At 38.6% G+C, this 20,006-nt stretch overlaps 1 protein-coding gene across 3 annotated transcripts in view; it reads left to right on the top strand.

The window, feature by feature from the left end:
* cadpsa (Ca2+-dependent activator protein for secretion a) overlaps positions 1–20,006 on the top strand; it is a 297,442-nt gene that overhangs the window by 214,736 nt on the left and 62,700 nt on the right. For all 3 annotated transcript variants that reach the window (XM_041783235.1, XM_041783234.1, XM_041783236.1), the window contains 2 exons: positions 6,775–6,931; positions 16,339–16,480. In XM_041783235.1, the coding sequence (XP_041639169.1) occupies positions 6,775–6,931; positions 16,339–16,480 (299 nt within the window). The remainder of the gene's footprint in view (positions 1–6,774; positions 6,932–16,338; positions 16,481–20,006) is intronic.

The raw sequence follows: 20,006 nt of genomic DNA, 5'->3' as shown, positions 1-20,006 counted from the left end.
CTTTAAAGGTGCACAAATAAAGCCCGCCTCCTTTGTGATGTTGTTTCAGTATTGTTGTGTAGGGTCCTGCATGGACCCAATTCTGCAAACCTGCATCTGCCTGCACCTGTAGAGTTCAGAACCAAGACCTGACCTGTTACCTCCAATTTTCCTTATTTAGTACCCGGATCTGACCTGATCCTTGAACAATAGAGCATGACATGGCCCAACCCGATCTGACCCAACCTGTGTTAAACGTGATATCCAAAGCCTTGTGCACATGATGCACAACAATAAACTGCAGTAAATAAGCCTACCACATCCTCACCCATGTAAATACTAGCACATGCTTGCATATGTCAATGAATACATGCTTTGTTAAAATGACTGCTCACTTCTGTAACCAAAGACTGAAGAAGGAATGAATAAAATTCAGAAATTACATCAGTGTGTGGCATCCATCAGGATCCTACAGCACATTTGTGGATTAAGTCCACACAGATATTAAAAGTTAACAGGAAAAATGTCGCTTGAATTACTTCAAAGCTTCAAGGAACTAATTCTTGTCAGTATCCATTTGTTTAGATATGAAAATAATGCTGATCACTTAAACCAATGATTTTTTCTGTTTTATTGTTGTCCAGCTCTGCTGGTCGTGTTTCTTTAAAGGTCGGATTTTATGCAAAATACACTTTTTCAGGCTTTTCTAACAAAAATGTGTGCCCCTGACCTGTCTACAATCCCCCCAAGAATTAAAAAAAAAATCCATTCCCTCTCCACCTGTTTCTCCAACTCACCTTTCAGAAAATGAGTGCTGAAACAAGCCGTTCTCAGATTTTCCCCTCATGATGTCATGTGGGGAGTGGGCCCTGCCCCCAGGTTTGGTTGGCCCTCCCCACTTGGAAAAAAGTGCCGCCCTCCTTTCCTGATCCTCCTCTCAGCTGCCAGCACATCCATCAAGCCGCATCCATTTTCTGAGAGGGGCGGAGTCAGACAGCTCTTCAACATTTAAAGCCACAGACATGGGAACAGCTTGTTCTAAGCAGGGCTGAAAATGAGGATTTTTTTAAACATGCAGAAACCTGTTACTTGAGTGTTTTTCAGCAACAAACTTCACAGGCATGTTTGGGGGACCTCTGAGACCAAAATAAACTTGTCTTAAAGGGCAAAATATGTGATCCTTAACAACAAAAATGCACTCCAGGCTTTATACATACTATATTTAAATACTGCAATAAAAAAATGTTAACTATTCTAAATTCAGTCTTAATCTTAGTATGAAGATATTCATTAGTTGTGCCACATTTTTGTTAATTTTGACCTTAATAGCTTTAGCCTAGTTAAAGTCGAAAAAAAAATAATTTGTCAACTTTTTGTCAGTAAAAAGTGAGCAATTTTAGTCAAACCTTTTAGTTCCAACATTTATTCTCTCTAAACTGACTTAATAAACCAAAAATTGAAATAGATTTAGCTGTTAAACACTCCATAATGCATCTTCTGCTTGTGTTTGACAGATAATATGCACACAGTAAATACATATTATGGATTCTGAATGTCTGACAGTCCAGCACTAACATTTTAGTCTTTAGATCTTGATCTACATGACAAAAAGTAGTTGAACATTTTTTCAAAGTTTTTATTATCAAAGATCTATTTTTAGCTAGTCTTTGTGTGGTCTTCCTTACAGAAACAGTAGTCAGCGAATATCCCAACAGCATAGTTAATGTAGTGAAGTTCAACATTAGCTCATACAGGACACGGAAGTAATAATGCCCAGCCCTGATTAGCTGACGGTCAGCCAATCCCAATTATTGCCTCCCAGCTCCAACAGCCAATCACAGCTCTTTCTCTCAATATGTGTTTAAATATGAAATACTGTACTTCTCACTAATCCCTGCTTGTATTAATGCTGCTGCTGCTGTGGCAAAGCTTAACCTCCTCCACCCAAACCTCCTCCTTCATAGCATAAAGCTTGTTGATTCATGCTACTATGGATTCATTGCTTTTGAACTAATCTTATTGTATTCAATTCACATTGTCATAAATATATCTGTTCATATGGGGGTTCTTAGCTATGCGCTCCCTGGAAAGTCAAAGCATGCTGCTTGACTACCTCAGGGAGCATCTTCTGAGCAGAGCCTTCTCCGCAAAGTAAAACTATATATCCATTTCACAATAAAATGGTTAAATGTATTACAAGTGTTCCTGACAGAACTTAATATTATATCTCACTTTCTTCTTTAAGTGCGTGTATGTGACGTGACGTGAGAGAAAAACTGTTACAAGTGGCACTGTCAGCCTACTCCAAGTGAAATCATGCAGTGGGGAAGAGTGAGGAAGAATGGAGTGCAGCACTGAGGTGACACAGGTGGAGGAAAAAGAGGAAAATATTTCACCTGTTGTAATGCATCTCATTTTACTGATGTAGTAAGTGAAGCACGGTGTAGGCTGTAGCTGTCTGTAAACAGACTGATGCTCTCCATAAAACTCAGTATGTTCAGTGCACAGTGATGTCTGCGCATCTGCTCCTCATCCTCACTGCATTCTTTATCATAAACAAGAAATAGGTCTAGTCTGTAATGCACACTTCTATGTAGCACTGGTCAAAATCTGATCTGAGCAGATTGATGATATTTAAACAACTCAGAAAAGCAGTGTAACCCTTAATTTAACAACCAGTTACACAGTACTTAATCATTATCTTTTAATTAGTCAGTCATTCTCTCCCTGGTTAATTAGCAGTACTAATTTGACACCGATTAGCTGTGCCTATTTTGTGCACTATATTGTAAAGTACTGCCTCTGATCATTCAGGAAGTCATAAAATGACCACAGTTTTGTCAGAATTCCTGCATTTATACTCCAGTGAAGCTTGAAAAAGTAGAAATACATAATCATTTTGATAATAACATTTGAGATCCAGGACCGAGCATGGCGTCCGAGAGAGGTGGTGTGCTGCTGTGTGAATATTGTATATTACTGTAAATCAAATTTGTGGGTCATTTCCTTTTAAAAAAATTGACTCATTTTCTCTCTCCTCTGTATTTCAATGATTTGTTTGGTTGGCGGGGAAATGTTTGAACAGGGAAAAGAGGTATGTGATTGTCTCAATTCCCCGTCTCCTACCCTACCCCTACTCAAAGTCCTGTGCATGCACTTAATGACCCTGCTGTTGTTGCAGAGGATCATTAATGTTCCCTGTCTCAACTATGACCCAGAATCCTTTTCAGCTTGTGGTCACTGCTAATCAAGTGCTTGTACGGCAGTGCTTGTTAGCTCCGAAGCTAGCAAACGAATAACAACAAGACAAGCACTTCGGTAGTGTGTTTTTACACGACATTATCACACGCTCAGAGAAAACTAAGTGCAGAATTGTAATGTGACTAAATTTACATCTCTGTACCTTGTTTTTTCTCCAGTCATCCCTGAAAATGCTAACCTGTTTCCTCTCCTGTAATTAAGCTGGGAAGGTGTTGTGTAGCCTTACAGATCTCACTGTTCTCCATTGGTTTCTGCAGAAAATAAACAATGGAGAAAATGTAAGGCATGTTGTGTTTGATCACCTGGAACATCAGCCCTCATGCTAATCGGTCAAAGGCATCAAACTACTGATCAAATGATGCCAGCACATTATCAATGTTAAATCAACAATAATATCATATTTTGTTTTTTGTAAATGTCTAATGAAACCAAGTTTAAATTTATATTTATAGCTCTAATGCTGGTCAAAGCTGATCATATTAAGAAAAACTTTTTGTGACACTCATGTAATCATCAGTTTTTTCTTTAATACTTAAATGCTTTAACTATAGTTAGCTTATCAGTTTTGCCATGATTTTGATGGTAAAGGAGAGTAACACATTTGGAATAAAACTCAGTTTTTATGCCAGATGTTCATAATCCTCTAAGTCTTGTCCACTGCATATTCTAAAACATCTGTACACAATGAAATCAGATTTAGAGAGTGTCTTGTGGAATGTTTCAAACAAAAAGTAGGAGAGTATACTGGCCTGATGAAAAAATTAAAATATAATTGCTCATTCCTGAGACTTCAAATACTGATGTTTTTCAGTGGCCAGTGCCTTACCTGTGCCTTACAAATTCAGATATGTGTTGATAACACTTGAGAATAACTTAACATCCATTAATAAAGAATTTGTGAATTAATATTAAAAACTTAATCATCCACAAAGCCTTAGGGGAGAGTAGCGGAGAACAGGGTTGGTTGTCACACTTCTCCTTCTAGTGTGAATTGCTCATCATCAAAACATCTTTCAATAGTCATTCCTACATTAAATTGAATCTTAAGGTGTTGACTTGAAATGTGTACCACCTGTCATTTTCCATCTTACTGTGACAAAGATATAGTTAACGATCAAAGACACATTGTGAAAACCAACCTCATCCTAGGGATGGTTGTCACACACTGTGGGTTTTTTTATCACAATATTATTTTAATAGGAAAAATCTTAAAAAGAAGGCAAGAAGGCAGAATTAAATTTGAAACTTTAATTGCATTGACAAGTTGACAAATGCATAATGCATCATCACAAAAATGAGCAAGGAACATGAACATCTTTAGCTAGCCTATAGACCTATATCAACATAAAGAGCAAAACAAGTGGGCTTTCCTACTCAACTTGGCTACTCACATTCAGTATCTGAGTTACAGTGATAGCAAATGTAGGGTCTGCACACTCCAACTGAGCAGAGCTTGTGTGCTCACTGGTCTGCTGGAAAAAAAATTATTTAACTATTTTTTTGGCTTACATCAAAGAAATATTGCAACTTCTAATATGAAAAAATGCAGTGGTGTTTTAATCTTAATTTTCACCTAATTTCTCAACCTGTAAATGTTGAATATTTATTTTTACCTTATGAATGCTTTTTAATGTGCAGTTACAAAAAAGGGTTGGAGATCTGGATAATATTTTTTGTAAGTACAAACTTTAGGACTGTAGATAAAATGTACAGTGCTTAACAAATTTATTAGACCACCCTAACCCTAACCAAAGTAAGGTTTATGCCACAGCTGCCCTAAATTAACAGCATTGGTAATTACCAAAATCATTTTCTATTTTTCTGAAATGGTTAATACATCAATATGTAGAAGCTCTGTAACCCAAATGATATTTTTAATGCTAAAATATAATTATTATTGTTATCCAGGAATTTTCAAATTTACTGATTTACAAAAAAACAAAAAAATAGTAAAGCACATTAATATTTTTTTGATTGATATGTCCAATTATAGTTATTGACTTGCATTCCTGAACAGAAAAATGAGTTTTAGTGGTTGAATGTTATGCTTGATTCATTTCTGACTTCTCAGAGAAGCCCAGTGAGCTGGCTCAAATTTGGGTGAATTCAGTTTGAAATCCCTCATTCCTGTTCAAAATGGTAAAACGTGGAGAGCTGACTGAAAATGAAAGAGTCCACATTAAAGCACTTCATGATGCTATATGGTCTCTGAGACAAATATGACAGGTGATCTAATACATTTGTTAAGCACTGTACCTAGGATGAGAAATATGACACATTTACTATGACATCTATGGAAGATAGGATCATAAATGTGTAACAAATTAATACATTTTATTTTAAAGATAAGAGGATTTTAAATTTACTTATATTAAGTATCTGCAAATGACCATGAAAGATTTAAAACTGTTTAAACATCAACCCATTAGTAGTGGTATTAGACCAGTAGAGCCATATAGTTGCAGATTAACCTCTAAAATAAAGTGAATACTGAAATATCCCTTTAAGAAATCTCCTGATTAGTTAAGTTTGCAAGTTTTTCTTCTCATATTTGTCTTGTTTTTAAAGTGTTTTTCTTTTTTGCAAAAGTCTCCAAAGTAGAAATGATGATTACATGCGTGACACAGTCTGGTTGTACCTCCTCGTCAACTATCTTCCACACCAACTATCCAGTTCGAAGAGCTCCCATGGCAATGCATGCGGCCCCCACCACACAAGCCCATGGGTACATTCACATTACAGTGTTGACAGCTTGATGTGAATGAGCAAACACCATGGTTCCTCAGGGGTTCCTCTTAAGAAGCCTGGTAAGAGTGGGGGTGCATGGAGGAAAGCGAGTGTTTTCGATGTGCATGAGACCAGCTCGGCCCCTAACAGTCACTCCACTGCGTCTGTTTTATGTGGAGATCTGGGCACGGCGCAGCTCGCTGGCTCCTTTCTTCTGATTGACTCGCTGAAGGAGCGCTGGGTGAGTGTTTAAGTAGCTCCCCGCCATGCCTGTCAAGGAGCTGCTGCTGTTTCCTCTATAAGCCAACAGGAAAAGTGTGGGATTTCTCCGTGCCCAAGCACCGTGTTTTCTGCTTCGAGTTGTGAAGAATCCTTCCCCGGAGATCACGCAGTGAAGTTGTTGAGGCAACAAGTTGGTTTCATATGTTGGAAAGTGAGAAAACCAGCTGAGAGCTTTTGCTATAGATCATTGCAGTTACATTACATCTTCAGCCTTTATGGTAAAACAGTTTCAAAGCTATAAGGCATACATTTATTTATAGAGCAGCATACATAAAGCAGTTCTAAGGGCTGTAGAGAGCTAGAAACTAGACACTTCTTGTTATCAGGAGCATCAAAACAAAAAGTAGACATTACAATATCAAATACAAAAAAATAAGGAGAAATAAATGATTATTAACAGATTTGAGAGCACTTACAAGTACTCATTGTCTTATTTCTCTCTTTTCACTCTCAACCTCTTGGTTGTCTTCCTCTCTCTGTATCCATCTCCCTTCCTCCTCCATCTCTCCATCACTCCCTCTGAAGGCCTTTGCCTGGTGGTCAGATCTGATGGTGGAGCACGCAGAGACCTTCCTCTGTCTCTACTCGGCTGACATGGATGCCGCTCTCGAGGTTCAGCCTCCTGACAGCTGGGACAGTTTCCCTCTCTTCCAACTTCTTAACGACTTCCTGAGAATGGACTGTGAGTAAAAATCATGAAATAAAGCATATTGAACACACATTGTTGAAGCTAGACTATAGTGAAATGATTATAACTGAAGTGTAGGATTACAGAGAAAATTGTTCAGCTTTCGACAACACAAACTGCACAAAAAGTAGTTGCAGGTGTTTATAAATTAAACAGGTTTCTAGGTTATGTTCACATGCATAGCAAGGAATCAGCACAGGTGGTTTTACCATTAGGCAATGGTAGGTTACCATGGGTCCATCATGGATATGCTTCAGATTTAAGGTGTACTTCTGAAGTAAATTTCAATGATAAAAAAATGTTATGCATTTTAAGTGTAAATATGGGGCCAAGAGTAAAATAAAAAAAGGATGAAACAGCATCAGGATAGAATTGTTAAATCCAAAACGTCTCTGGGGAGGACTTCTGCCCCCTACAGCAAGGACCAAGCCCCTCAAATAAAGCCTTAAAAAAGCAGTTTTACCATTAGGCAAAGGTAGGCAACTGCCTGGGGCCTCTTGCCCAGGGGACCTCAAGATAAAGTTATTATACAGTAGAAGGTGTAGTTGGTGTCTGCAGGGTTTTTATGTAGTTTTAACCACAAATGAAGCTCAGCATTAGTTTATACAGGACATGGTAGTCATATGCCCAGTGGTGATCAGCTGACGGCCAGCTGATGCCAATTATCGCCTCCCAGCTCCCATAGCCAGTCACAGCTCTTTCTCTTAAAACAGTGGTGTATTTGAATACGATGTACTTCTCATTAATCCCTTCTAGCATTAATGGTAATGTGTCACACTTTCGCTGTTGCTGCTAGGAAAGCTTAACCTCCTCCAACCCAGCCTCCTCCTTTATAGCATAAAGTTTGAGGTACGCTAATATTGAGATATTCATGCTGCTATTGATTTATTGTTTTTGAACTATTTTTATTGACTTTAATATGCATCATCATAAATGTATCCATACGGGAGTTTCTAGCCATGCACTACCTGAAAGTCAAAGCACACTACTTGCCAAACCCAGGGAGCATCTTTTAAGCAGAGCCTTCTCTGCTGAGTAAAACTGTATATCATTTTTCAGTGAAATTATAAAATGTATGACATGAGTGTTCCTGACTGAAGTGAGATTCTGATTAACTCCACCAGATCAGATGTAAGTCTGCATGTGTTTGTTTTAGTATTCTGGCTTATTGAGCAGTCAGTGCATCCTTAAAGCTCTGCTATGTCCTTAGCTAGCAAGTTAGCTATGTTATTGAGTGATGTGTGAATGTAGATAAGAGCTCAATGCAAGCTTTCTGAGAAGTTGTTGGAGCTGTGTGAATTTGGGTTTTGATGCTTTTCTAGCTATTTAGATTTCACATTTAGATATGTCCTGTAGCTCTCTGGCTTTGTTACCTGAAAGAAAAACATCAAAACATTTGGTTAAAACTAGGGCTATCAAAAGATACAATTTTTAAATTGTCATTAATCTCAGAATGTCTAATTGCCTTCATTTTTCTTTTTGGAAACTCCATTGTTATGCATTTAATTTGCATTTAATTGTCCTTGCTTCCTTTTGGATTTTGTAACATCTTAAACTAAGGTCAGCAGACTTTTTGTTTGGATATAGTCTTTAGGTGGATCAGAGATTATGGAAAAGGAACCTGGTTTTGACTGAAAAGGAAATAAGGGACTGTTAGGGGTAAATATTTAATGACTTCTTACTTGTTTATTGGGCTGTCTGTGAGTTTTCAAATTGATATTAGACATTTAGGACTATTGGTGGACTTACTTTACATCATGGTGGCTGAAGAGAGATGTTGACATGGTTTCACCAAAAGGTAAAATGAAACATACAATTGATTAAAAAAGGATTAAAAAAGCTTCACTGCACTAGTTATGAGCCTGAACTGATCTAGAGTAATGAACTAATGTTGAAAGTCATTTTCCATGTACTGTGATTGCTCAAGTAGTTTTGCTTGACCTCAAAAACTGCTTCAGGAGGTCATTTAATTTCAAAACAGCTGCATGATGACTGTCTTCCTAACTCATTTGAGTCACTTTTTGCAGCATCTATGAATGAGTGTCTTAAACTAACGTTTAAAATTTTTTTAATAATCAAGTTTTAGCTTGTGTCTGTGGCAGGAATGAGTCTTGCTGTGTCTTTTATGCCATTAGATTTTTCCCCTCCATTGTGAACCCCCAACTTTTAAGTTCAAACTCTACCATGAAACTCCCAAATCCTGTAAAGTTTGTCTAGGTTCTGCAGAAACTACAATAATAACATGACTCAATTTTTTCCTTGAATAAGTTAGCTCAGTCATGCAGCTGAGGCAGTCAACAGCTGTACCTACATCCAGTACATACATATTACACATATATCATGCATTTATGACATGAAGTAGCATGTAATTATGTACTTACAGAGAGTGTTATGTGTTAAATGAGTTTGCTTTGCTAAATGAACATATGCATTTATGCTGTGCACTTTTGTACCCTCTGTTATTCAACAGTCACTGGTTCCAACTTTAAAAGATTTAGATAACGGAGGGTTTTTCTCTTCCATTTTCAGTTTATGATCCTTAATATTTCTATGTGACATAAGTCTCTTATTTCTTGGTTTTGTGAAGTACTGGATCTCAAAATCTGTCAGTTTTACAGCTGTGCAACAGTATACGTATTTTCTAATATCCTCAATAAGTATTCAGTAATTGCAATGTTATTGTGGCCCAGTTTGAACCACAAACACTCACAAATAAGTCGCCCATATGATGATAATAATGAAGGTTTACAGCTGCTGTTGCCTGTGCATTCTGGTCTCCCTGAAACATCTCTCAAACGTCTCTGAAATCATCCCCGTCAATGTGAGATGCCGACTTCAGCCCTGGAGCATTTTACACACCGCACTGCCTGTGTGCATGTGTCTCTGTGAACCAGGAGTGTCTCACTGAAGATAATAGTCGGGTCTTGATGCCGGTTGCTGCAGGCCAGCCATCTCTCTAATGAACTGCATGCACTTGCCCGTAGGAACACTGTGGAGCTGTCCGTAGTCCTGTAAAGCAAACACTTCACTATTCACAATGTGGACTCAATCTTTGAGCCTCTAATTGTCCCTGGGGAATGCCGCCCCCCCTTTCCGTTTGTCAGTCGGGAGTCAAGGAGAAGTCAGAGCGTGGTTCACTCATTCAGCTGAACAGAGATGACTGCAAATAGCTTGTTATGCTCACTTGTTAGTGTCATCAAATTGGCCACCGATTCATTTGCTGCATCTCGTCAATTGTGTGGAAATAGAAATTGAAGTGCATAGCAGTGAGAGGAGCTACAGCATGCAGCAGTTAACAGAGGGAAGGAAATTGTTCTGCGCTGGCAATTATGAGTTAACAACCAAAACAGACCCCTCGTGTTGGTGTACATCTCCTCGTTTGCTTCAAATTGAGTCTGTAATCAGTCAGATGGAATCTTTGGTGCAGGATTTAAGCAAAAAAAACTTGGCCCTGCTGGAACAAAACAAAGTTACAAATGCCTACACCTCAGTGCCACCAGCTTGTCATTCTTTTTTTAAACAATTAAAACATTTTTGAACTTTAATGACCAGTTTAACTATAGAAAAGTCTAAAGACAAAAAGAGGGCAACAATTAAAGTTGAAAGCATAACAGTCATAACAAAACTTGAATTCAATAATGCAGAAAGTATCATCAATGCATGAAGGGCACAATGAATGCAAATAAGTGCTCAAACAGTCCATCAACATCCTGTTTTCTTTCAAAATGTACTAGCTTAAACTGTCTCATTGCTTCATTATCAAGCCATTTACCTCTACTTTACTGAGTAACTATACTTTAACTTGAGTAAAATGCTCTTGTACTTTTCCCACCTTCTGTTGACTTAAACAGGGTTAAACATTCAGAGTTGACTTAAACTCCAAATTGTAACTTTAACTCCAATCTGAGTGAAATAGTCTTCAGTGTTGGAGTAATTTGATGGTGTTGATCCACCAGTGTTGTTCAACTCTGTATAGTCAATTGATCTTAGCTCTGCCCATTCAAATCTGGGGGGATGTCGTGGTGGAGTTCCCTGTCATGCCTTTGGGCAGATAGTTTAGTTGTGTTTGGATGTTGTCTGCTACACAATGATACATGTTGGGATTCTTTTTGTCAGTTTTTCTAGTGAAATGTTGCTCTTTTTGATTTCACCATGGGTGAAATTATCCACTGAGTTGGAGTTTCTGCCTGTGATTTAAGTACTCCAAAAGGAACACATGCACTTTTTCTGCCTGTGTTTTGCAGTCCAATGTCAAATCAAAGACCAAATCAGTCTTATTCCATCTCTAAATTATATTTTCAGACTCAGACCATCTCTCGCAGGCCCCAGCAAGTCTAAATCTGAGCATGCAATGAGCAACTCTAAGCACAGATAAATATATTGTGCTATCATAATAATCCTATTTTGAGCAAAAATTGTCAAAAACTTGAGCAAAGTAAAACTTTAGGGTGAGCAGACAAGAATCTATTCTGTACACAGTTTCATTCTGTGCTCTCTTAGAAACTCTTCCTCTATATGCGAGCAGACCGCAGTGAGCTCACTCAAACTGTCTCTCCCTCTCTTAAACTCTGCTGATTATGTCCATGCTCAACTTCCCCTGTGCGCTTGCTCAAGTTGTGCACAGTGTTAAAATGTGCCATGAGGTCAACCAATGGAAACATTGATTTCCTTCGCTCAGTTTATCTTATGAAGGGGTCATGGCATAAAGGAGAGATCAATCAAAAAATGCAACTTGCAGCCCATCTTCAAAAAAGTAATCCATTCATTTCTTTCACATGTCAAAATACACTCTCCAGCCACTTTATTAGGTACACCTTGCTAGTACCAGGTTGGACTCTTACGCCTTCAGAACTGCCTTAATTCTACATGGCATAGTTTCAGCAAGGTATTGGAAAACATTCCTTAGAGATTTTCACCCACATTGACATGAAAGCATCACACAGTTGCTGCAGATTTGTGGGCTGCACATCCATGATGAGAATCTCCCATTCCACCACATCCCAAAGGTGCTATTGGATTGAGATCTGGTGACTTTGGAGGCCAGTGGAGTACAATAAACTCATTGTCATGTTTAAGAAACCAGTTTGAGATGATTTGAGCTTTGTGACATGGTACATCATCCTGCTAGAAGTAGCCATCAGAAGATGGTTACATTGCGGTCATAAAGGGATAGACGTGGTCAGCAACAATACTTAGGTAGGCTTTGGCATTTAAATGATGCTCATTGGTACTAAGAGGCCTGAAGTGTGCTGGGAAAAAAAAAAAAACACACCACTACACCACCAGCAGTCTGAACCATCATGTTGTTTACACCAAATTCTGACCCTACCATCTGAATGTTGAAGCTGAAATCGAGACTCATCAGACCAAGCAACGTTTTCCCCATCTTCTATCGTCCAATTTTGTTGAGCCTGTGATAATTGTAGCCTCTGTTTCTTGTTCTTAGCTGACAGGAGTTGTGCATTCAGAGATGGTTTTCTGCTGTTCAACTGTTGGCCACTGGGCTCGCTGTCTATGAGAGACTGACCAAAGACACTGCATGTATTTATGGTCTGATGTCATCCCCGTGGTTTGACCTGATGCTGCTGCAGGACCACAGGAACATTACATAACATATGCAGTTGTCTGAGTAATCCTCCTCAGTCATAATAGAAGAACCAGTGCCGTGCTCCTTTAAAAGCAGTAAACGCGCAATGCAGATGCAAACATTTGAGGACAGTCTGCACACAGTTACCATCTTGAAACCAACATTTGACCGAGCAGAGCCTCTGCTGCCCTCACAGTGTGACGAGCACTCACTTCAGTAAAGCACATCCTCACAGGGACATCTTTTCCACAGAAGGTCATCTGCTCGGTTGCCCCACAGCAGTGCACTTACAGTATGTAGCAGTAAATAGCCCTAGCACCAGACAGGCGCCAAAGTTGGACTGCCATTCGAGGAGTTAATGAGGTCTAAAGCAGTGGTAGCTGGGCCGCGGCGAGCCCTGCGAACACACTCCTGGACACAACACATCCAAGTGGACAGCAGCCGCTCAAGTGGCTAATTGGAAGAGTGGCAATCAGGGAACACAACAAACATTGCACCTACTGTGTATCATCGACCTTGACTCCAATGCCAACACACACAAACACAAACACACACATGCTCAGAGGGGGAGAGAAAAACAAAGAGAGAGAGAGGGCGAGGAAAAGCAGACACGCTGCATGGAGCCGTGAGGCATCACATTAGCACACACTGGCCTCCATTTTATCTCCTGTGGTCTTTGTCAGTGTTGCCTTTTTACCAGTTGGGAGCCGGCGGAGACGAGGGGAAATGTGTTTGATGGGTTGGATTTAGAAATACCCCAAGACTCCGACCTTTTGTTCAGAAAGATTGAAAAACTAGATGTGCTGTGTCATACCTGCTAATGAAGAGACAGCAGTAACGACCAAGTCCAGCCTCCTCTGGTTTGGTTTATTATCATCATCTGTACAAGCCTTTTCTTGTGTACCTTCTCATACTTTGAAGATTTAAAACCCAGATATGATGATAAAAAGTCATGAAAAAGTGTGTTTAGCATGTTGCCTTCACTTATCAAAGAGTGCATACCTGTAATATCATAATGAAAGACTTGACATGTTTCTACACCTTCCCTAAATCCACTAAAATCAACATGGTCTATGAAATTTGCTGTTATAATTGGGAGTAGAGGCTAGATTCTGTGCCCAAGCCAGAGACCAGCCCAATGTGGCTCACAGCCCAAAATCAGGTCAGGCTAGAATCCCTGCCTTTTCCCTTCTTAGAGGCTGGGGTGGAGCTCCAGGCATCCTGTCAGAAATGAAAGCATAATCGTTATTTGTGTTATTTTTACCTTTGAGAGGCATATTTACAAGGGTTCCTGCAGATCATTGAACAGTTTTTAATAGCCTTAAATTGCGCCTTTGAAATTTAAGCAATAAAAAGTCAGATTTTTACCAATGAGAGGTTTTTAAGATAAGGTAAGATATTCCTTTATTAGTCCCACAAGGGAAAATTCCAATTCACAGCAGCAAAAAGTGGTGTCGACAAAGCATGCCATCAGTGAATTATAAATAGAATTTACAAGCTGTTATGTACAGGTTGAATATATTACAGATTGGGTATGGTGGAGATATATATACGTACACCTATGTACACATATATGCATACACAAATATATACAAACCTGTGTAAAGATTATACATATATATATTAGTTATTGCACAGATTATTTGGAGCAGATTTTGCTGTGAAGCCTAACAGCCACAGGAAGGAATGACCTGCGATACCTCCCCTTCACATGAGCAGAGCATCTTGTCACTAATGGAGCTCCTTAATGCAGACATTAAGACATTATCTTGTCTAATCTCTCTGTTTTCTAGCCAACCTTGTATGATTTGAATTATCTTACTCCACAAAATGTTGCTTTAAATATTCTCCATAATCCAGATAATTCAGTGTGGGACGTTTCCTTGGGAAGGTCCTCAGACCCCCCCCATCAGTGTTAATTTTGGCAGCAATTTATTTATTTTTATTTATTTATTTATTTTTTTTACTTTTAGTTCAAGCATTTATTTTCTTGCCTAAATCTGGTACCAAATCATGGTAGTGTGTTCTCTGCACCCTGCTAACCCTGGGGTCCCTGCTTTGTGCAGCTGAGAGGCAGAATGACTACAGATGCATTGTTTTTTGACAGATTTACCCACAGTGGAGAAATATCACGGATTCTAAATGTCCAACAAAAACTACTTTACATTGTAGTCTAGTTTTAGTCATCTTGATGAAAACTAAACTTGGTTTTAGTCATCACATATCTATTTTTGTTAGTCTTAGTCTAATTTTTCATGGACAAAACGGCTGTCAACAAACAGTTTTAGCCAAAGTTTTTGTCAAAAAAATTTACCCAATAAAGCCTTAAAACACAAATTATAGCCAGAAAATTCTATTTATTTCGCTTTCTACTGAAATCCAAAAAATCCAAATTCCATAAAATTTTACATATATATTTTTTGTATCTTATTTGATACATTAGGTGTTTTTGGTAACTGTTAATCCACTTGAGCGCATTTTTATCATTTATCAGATTGTATTAAGATTTTTGGGGGGTATTTTATTGATCCTATTGATGAGATACAGGTATCATAAAAGTATGTATCAAATATGATACAACAGGTGTTGGGGGTTAACACCGCCTCTAATTTTATTTGACTCTGTACTGTTTTGAAACAGTAGCCAAGAAATCTCATTTTTGACTGTTTGCAAAAAGTGGTTGTTTTTTTTGTCTCAGTTCAGATCTTTTAACAAGGTCTTTAAAAGTCTTAAATTTGAATTTTTAAAGCATGTAGGAACCCTGTTTACTAAACAGCATATCACTGTTTTCTAAAATGTTTTTGATATGAGTGACAATGGATTTTAAAAGGAACCCTGCATGATCAGACGGGTTCATCTTGTTGGACACATATTTGTATCTCTCAAATGTGTGTTGAACTAAAAAACTCACTAGATATCTGCATTTTGAGTAATTCAAGTTTATAAACTCACCAGGAGGTCGCCATGTTTTGGTCCGTGCTGGTAGTGTGACATCACAGTGCTGCAGCGCTCGTCACCTATCCTATGCAGCAACTGCTGTTTCAGACTGGCAGCCAGTGTTAGGGCTGCATCTCAGAGACGCTGCACATCTCACGCACAGAGAATCTTAAGATTTGAGGTCTCTTATATTTTTTCCTTGAACCATGAGCGGTTATCAGTCAAACTAGACTGGCAAATGGTAAATACAGAGCCTTATTTACCTCGTTGTAGCAGATATTTATGTCCACATCATTAGAATAGGTTTGTAATCGGTTTCTTGATGAACCAGATGAAGTCCACAAGCTAAAATGCGTCTGTTTAATGAAGTTGGTCCCCAAACTTCCACCATTTATGAAGCGTTCTGTTTCCACGTGGTTCAAAATGTTGCAGAAAAAGCTAAACCCAGTATGAAAACACCTCCTGTTTGTGCTTTTCAAAGTGAAACACCACTTCAGCATTTCTTTGGAGAAACTCCGTTCTTTTGTACTTAAAGCTTTTTTTTTTTTTTTTTTTTAACGCTACCTGTACGCTTCCACTATACACTGAATCCAGTCACTTGTAGGGAGGTTTATTGGGGTAACACTTAGGAGGAATGACAGAGCTTTGACAGCAGGGAGACAAACGCAGCAAACTTGTGTCTGGTATGAAAGCTGTTATGGTAGCAACAGCTGCAATCAGCTAAACATACTGCCAGTCTGGAAAACCGGTTACTGCAAAGCAACGGTGAAGAGCGCGATGGCTGAGTGACATCACACTACCAGCAGGGACTATAGCAGAGTCTTGATGCTTTGGCTTTCTTACATTTTAATGTCTCTCCTTTCGTGCCGCCCCTCAGATAACCTGTGTAATGGAAGGTTCCACAAACACCTGCAGGACCTGTATGCCCCCCTGGTGGTTCGATATGTGGACCTGATGGAGTCCTCCATCGCTCAGTCCATCCACAGAGGCTTTGAGAGGGAGTCCTGGGAGCCCGTCAAGTAAGGATAAACTACTTCTTTCTGCCTGAGTTACCTGAATCAGTCACGTGTTGATTTAAACCTTTGCAGATCTTAGGATGGATAGAACTAATGCCTTACAGGAAGATTTTGCACATGATGACCTGAGTTTGTAACATAAGATATATATTAGTAGAGAGTGGAGGCACCCTGATTCCCCGTATCCCACCTCATCCTAATGGGCCTCATTCATCAAGAGCTGATTAAGTTTTCACCTAAATTTAGAAGAAGAAACGTCTTCTGAAGCTTTTCTTTTACTGCTGAATTGTTTGTGCCTGCTTTCTTAAAGGTGTAGTATGTAAAATTGGGAGATATTAGCAGCATTAAAGAATCAGATTCTAAAATATGAAGCTTACTTGTAGTAGTGAACTACAAGTCATTGTGGTTTTGTAGAAACATGCAAGATGCAAAATTCCAAGATGGCAGACACCATGGAGGGGGCACTTCCTATGTGAAAATAAACAGCTTTTTCTTAGTAAATAAAAATAAAACCTTTTATGTATTCAGGTGATTAAACACTAATTTAGAAAGTCCTATTTGTATATATTATGTTTAATTTTTGCTAAGTTTTCTCTGCCAAATTCTACTTGGCTAATTATTACACATTGATAACACAAGGTAATTAATGCCATATCCTCTCAAGCTGGAAAAACTTGCACATTTTTTCCTAATTAATGTTTAAAAATGCTCAATATTCATATAAAAGCATGAGGCTGCAGGGCTGAAGAGCAGCACACACACCACAAATCTGAGCATGCACCCATGAGCACCGAGGAGAATAAATCTGGCCAAAGTTAAATCATAAAATCAGGAAAAGTGTTGCCACGAAGCCTCAGGAAAGACAGTGTTAAATCTGCTGGTACCTTGAATGATGAACAAGGGCACCGACTCAGAGCAGACGTTGAGTAAGCCGTCTCTTCTTCACGTCTCTTCCAGTCTTTTTATTGCTCTTTTTGTTAAGTTTGTGTTTTATTCACCTCTGCAGGGACTGAAACCACTTCCTTATGATGTACCATATGTTCACATCCCCAGAGGCAATGCAGTGATTCCAACAAATGTGTTCACCTTAGTGTAATGTAATTCCAGCTCCATAAAAGACGCCTCAGTATGTGATACTGCTGTGTGAACAACGGGACTATTTTGACTGATCTCTTCTGTGGATACGGTGGCTCCAAAAAAAAATCTACACACCCCATTAAAGTGCCACATTTCAGTTGTGTAAATAAATGAGGTCAACATATTTTATTTCAGAACTTTTTCCACCTCAAATGTAACCCATAGCATATAATTTCACACTGAAGAATAATTAAACTATTTAGGAGGAATTCACGACAAATAAAAATAATAAAATGTGGTTGTACAAAAATGCACATCCCAGACAAATCCTTTATTAAAAATGTTGAGTTTATTGAGCAGTTATTCTTTTTATGTAGGAGACTCTAAATATAGCCTATTCCTTCTTGACTAAATTTGCACTTCCTTGCAAAAGTGCTCAAAATCTCTCCGATTTTGAAGGCATTTCCTGTGCACAGCCCTCTTCAAGTCCAGGATACAGGTCTGAACTCTGTCTGGACCAGTCCAAAAAAAAAGTTTCTTTTTCTGTTGAGGCCATTTATGTTTTTGGTCATTATAATTCTGAAAGGTGAATACTTTCTTCATCTTCAGCTTTCTTGTAGACACCCAAAGGCTTTGTGCCTGAGTTGGCAGGTATTACATGAAAGTGTTACTTTATCTTTGCATGTTACTTTGTTACTGCATGTTTTTTGTTAGAATTTCTGTGTTTTGTCTTCTGTTACTCTGTTTCTCTCCACAGGACGATAACAAACACTCTGCCCAATGTGAACCTCCAAATGCCCAAAGTACCAAATCTAACAGTGCCAAGTGTTAACCTCCCACAAATACCCAGCTTTTCTCCACCCAACTGGATGACAGCTAATTGTGACTCAGAGTGTGTATCTGCCTTGTTCAGCTTGAAACACACAAACTCAGGTCTTTGGCATAAACGTGGTGACGAAGTTAAAGGCCCCTCCTGCACAGCTCTACCACTGAATATCTAAAAATATTTAAGTTTATTAAGGAAGGAGGAAAAAGATAGATTTTTCTTTCAATATGTGGACATTTTTAAAACTAACCAGCTCCAGCATCTGTACTTTTTGAATATGTTTATAACTCATAACACATTCATGGATTATTATTTGAACTATGTGCCCCTGGTTTTCCTCTGAATATGTACAAGATCTTGTCAGTGGCTTCATTAAAGAAATCTACATATCTAATAACGACCTGATATGCCATCGATCACACGTCGAAAACTTGAGTGAAAGATTATCTGCACCAACAACGAGGTTCAAAGGTGTAAAAGCTCCATGATATGCTGCAGCTTCCTGCAGAGTGTGACTGTGTCGCTGCAGCACGTTCAACCCTATTCCCTCCTCTGGAATCTGGTGGATTCAAACTAAACACATCAGCCATGAACGTGTCAGAGCGAAACATGATGAGAGCTGCATTTTAGATCACACCTTTTATTTAATATTGGACTCATCTGAAAAATTAAAGCACACAAAAGGAAAAGGTAGATGGGTTTTTGTAACTTGTCCAAGATGGGAAGGTGTTGTAAGGAATTTCTAAAGTGGTTTTCCAAAAGGATCAAAGGAGGGAGACCAAGGAGGAGGAGGAGGTTTAGGAAGTAATTTAAGAAAAATCTTAAATAGCTGTGTTCATCTGCTGTAGCTTCTGGAATCAGTTCACTTTGAAAGCCATGTTTATGCCAACATGAAGACATGATGTGTGTGGATGGATGGAGAAGGCAGTGACTTAGAAAATTAACATTTTCACTCCCACATGACTTTATATTGCAACTGTAAAGATGTAAAATCATAATAAGGGGCCACATAAAAAAAAAAACAAGATTAAAATCTCTTAGGATAAATAAAGAAAACTTGGTGGATTTTTCTCAGACTGTTTCTTCTGCATGTGCCTGATGAAGGTCTGACCACAGCTGCCTTCAGGAAAAAAATGATAATTGTTATTTCTATCATAAGATTGCAGCAATATTGAGAATGGAGGTTATGTACACATCCTGTTTTGGTGCAGCAGCAGAGAGAGAGGTATGACTGAACATTTCTACTTAGTGCCACTACAAGTGAAGTAAAGTGTTAGTCCGTGCAGGATGGATGAGGAGGTCATGCTGCAATCAGCTGGCTGCCTGCTGATTGAATTATTGTCACCAGTCTCCACCTTTAAGACTGTAAAGCTTTTTTTTGCACCCTCATAGTCACTTTTATGCTGCCAAGGTGGGGATTGTTGCTGAACTAAATTAAATTTTGCATGGCAAGCAATGGCTTTAATGTATCTTTTTATAGATTTATTTTTTGCATTGCACTGCTTGGTTAACTCAGGGAGTATTACCTTTTAGGGTGGTCATCAATTGCAAGCAAAACTGTATCTATGATCCATGTTATTATATGACACTTTACAAAGTGTGCAGGTCTAGACCATTCTCTTTTTT

Source organism: Cheilinus undulatus, linkage group 3 (assembly GCF_018320785.1).
Source record: "Cheilinus undulatus linkage group 3, ASM1832078v1, whole genome shotgun sequence".
Taxonomy (NCBI): domain Eukaryota; kingdom Metazoa; phylum Chordata; class Actinopteri; order Labriformes; family Labridae; genus Cheilinus; species Cheilinus undulatus.
Note: the sequence above shows the minus strand (reverse complement) of the source record. Positions and strands in the feature narration are given on the sequence as shown.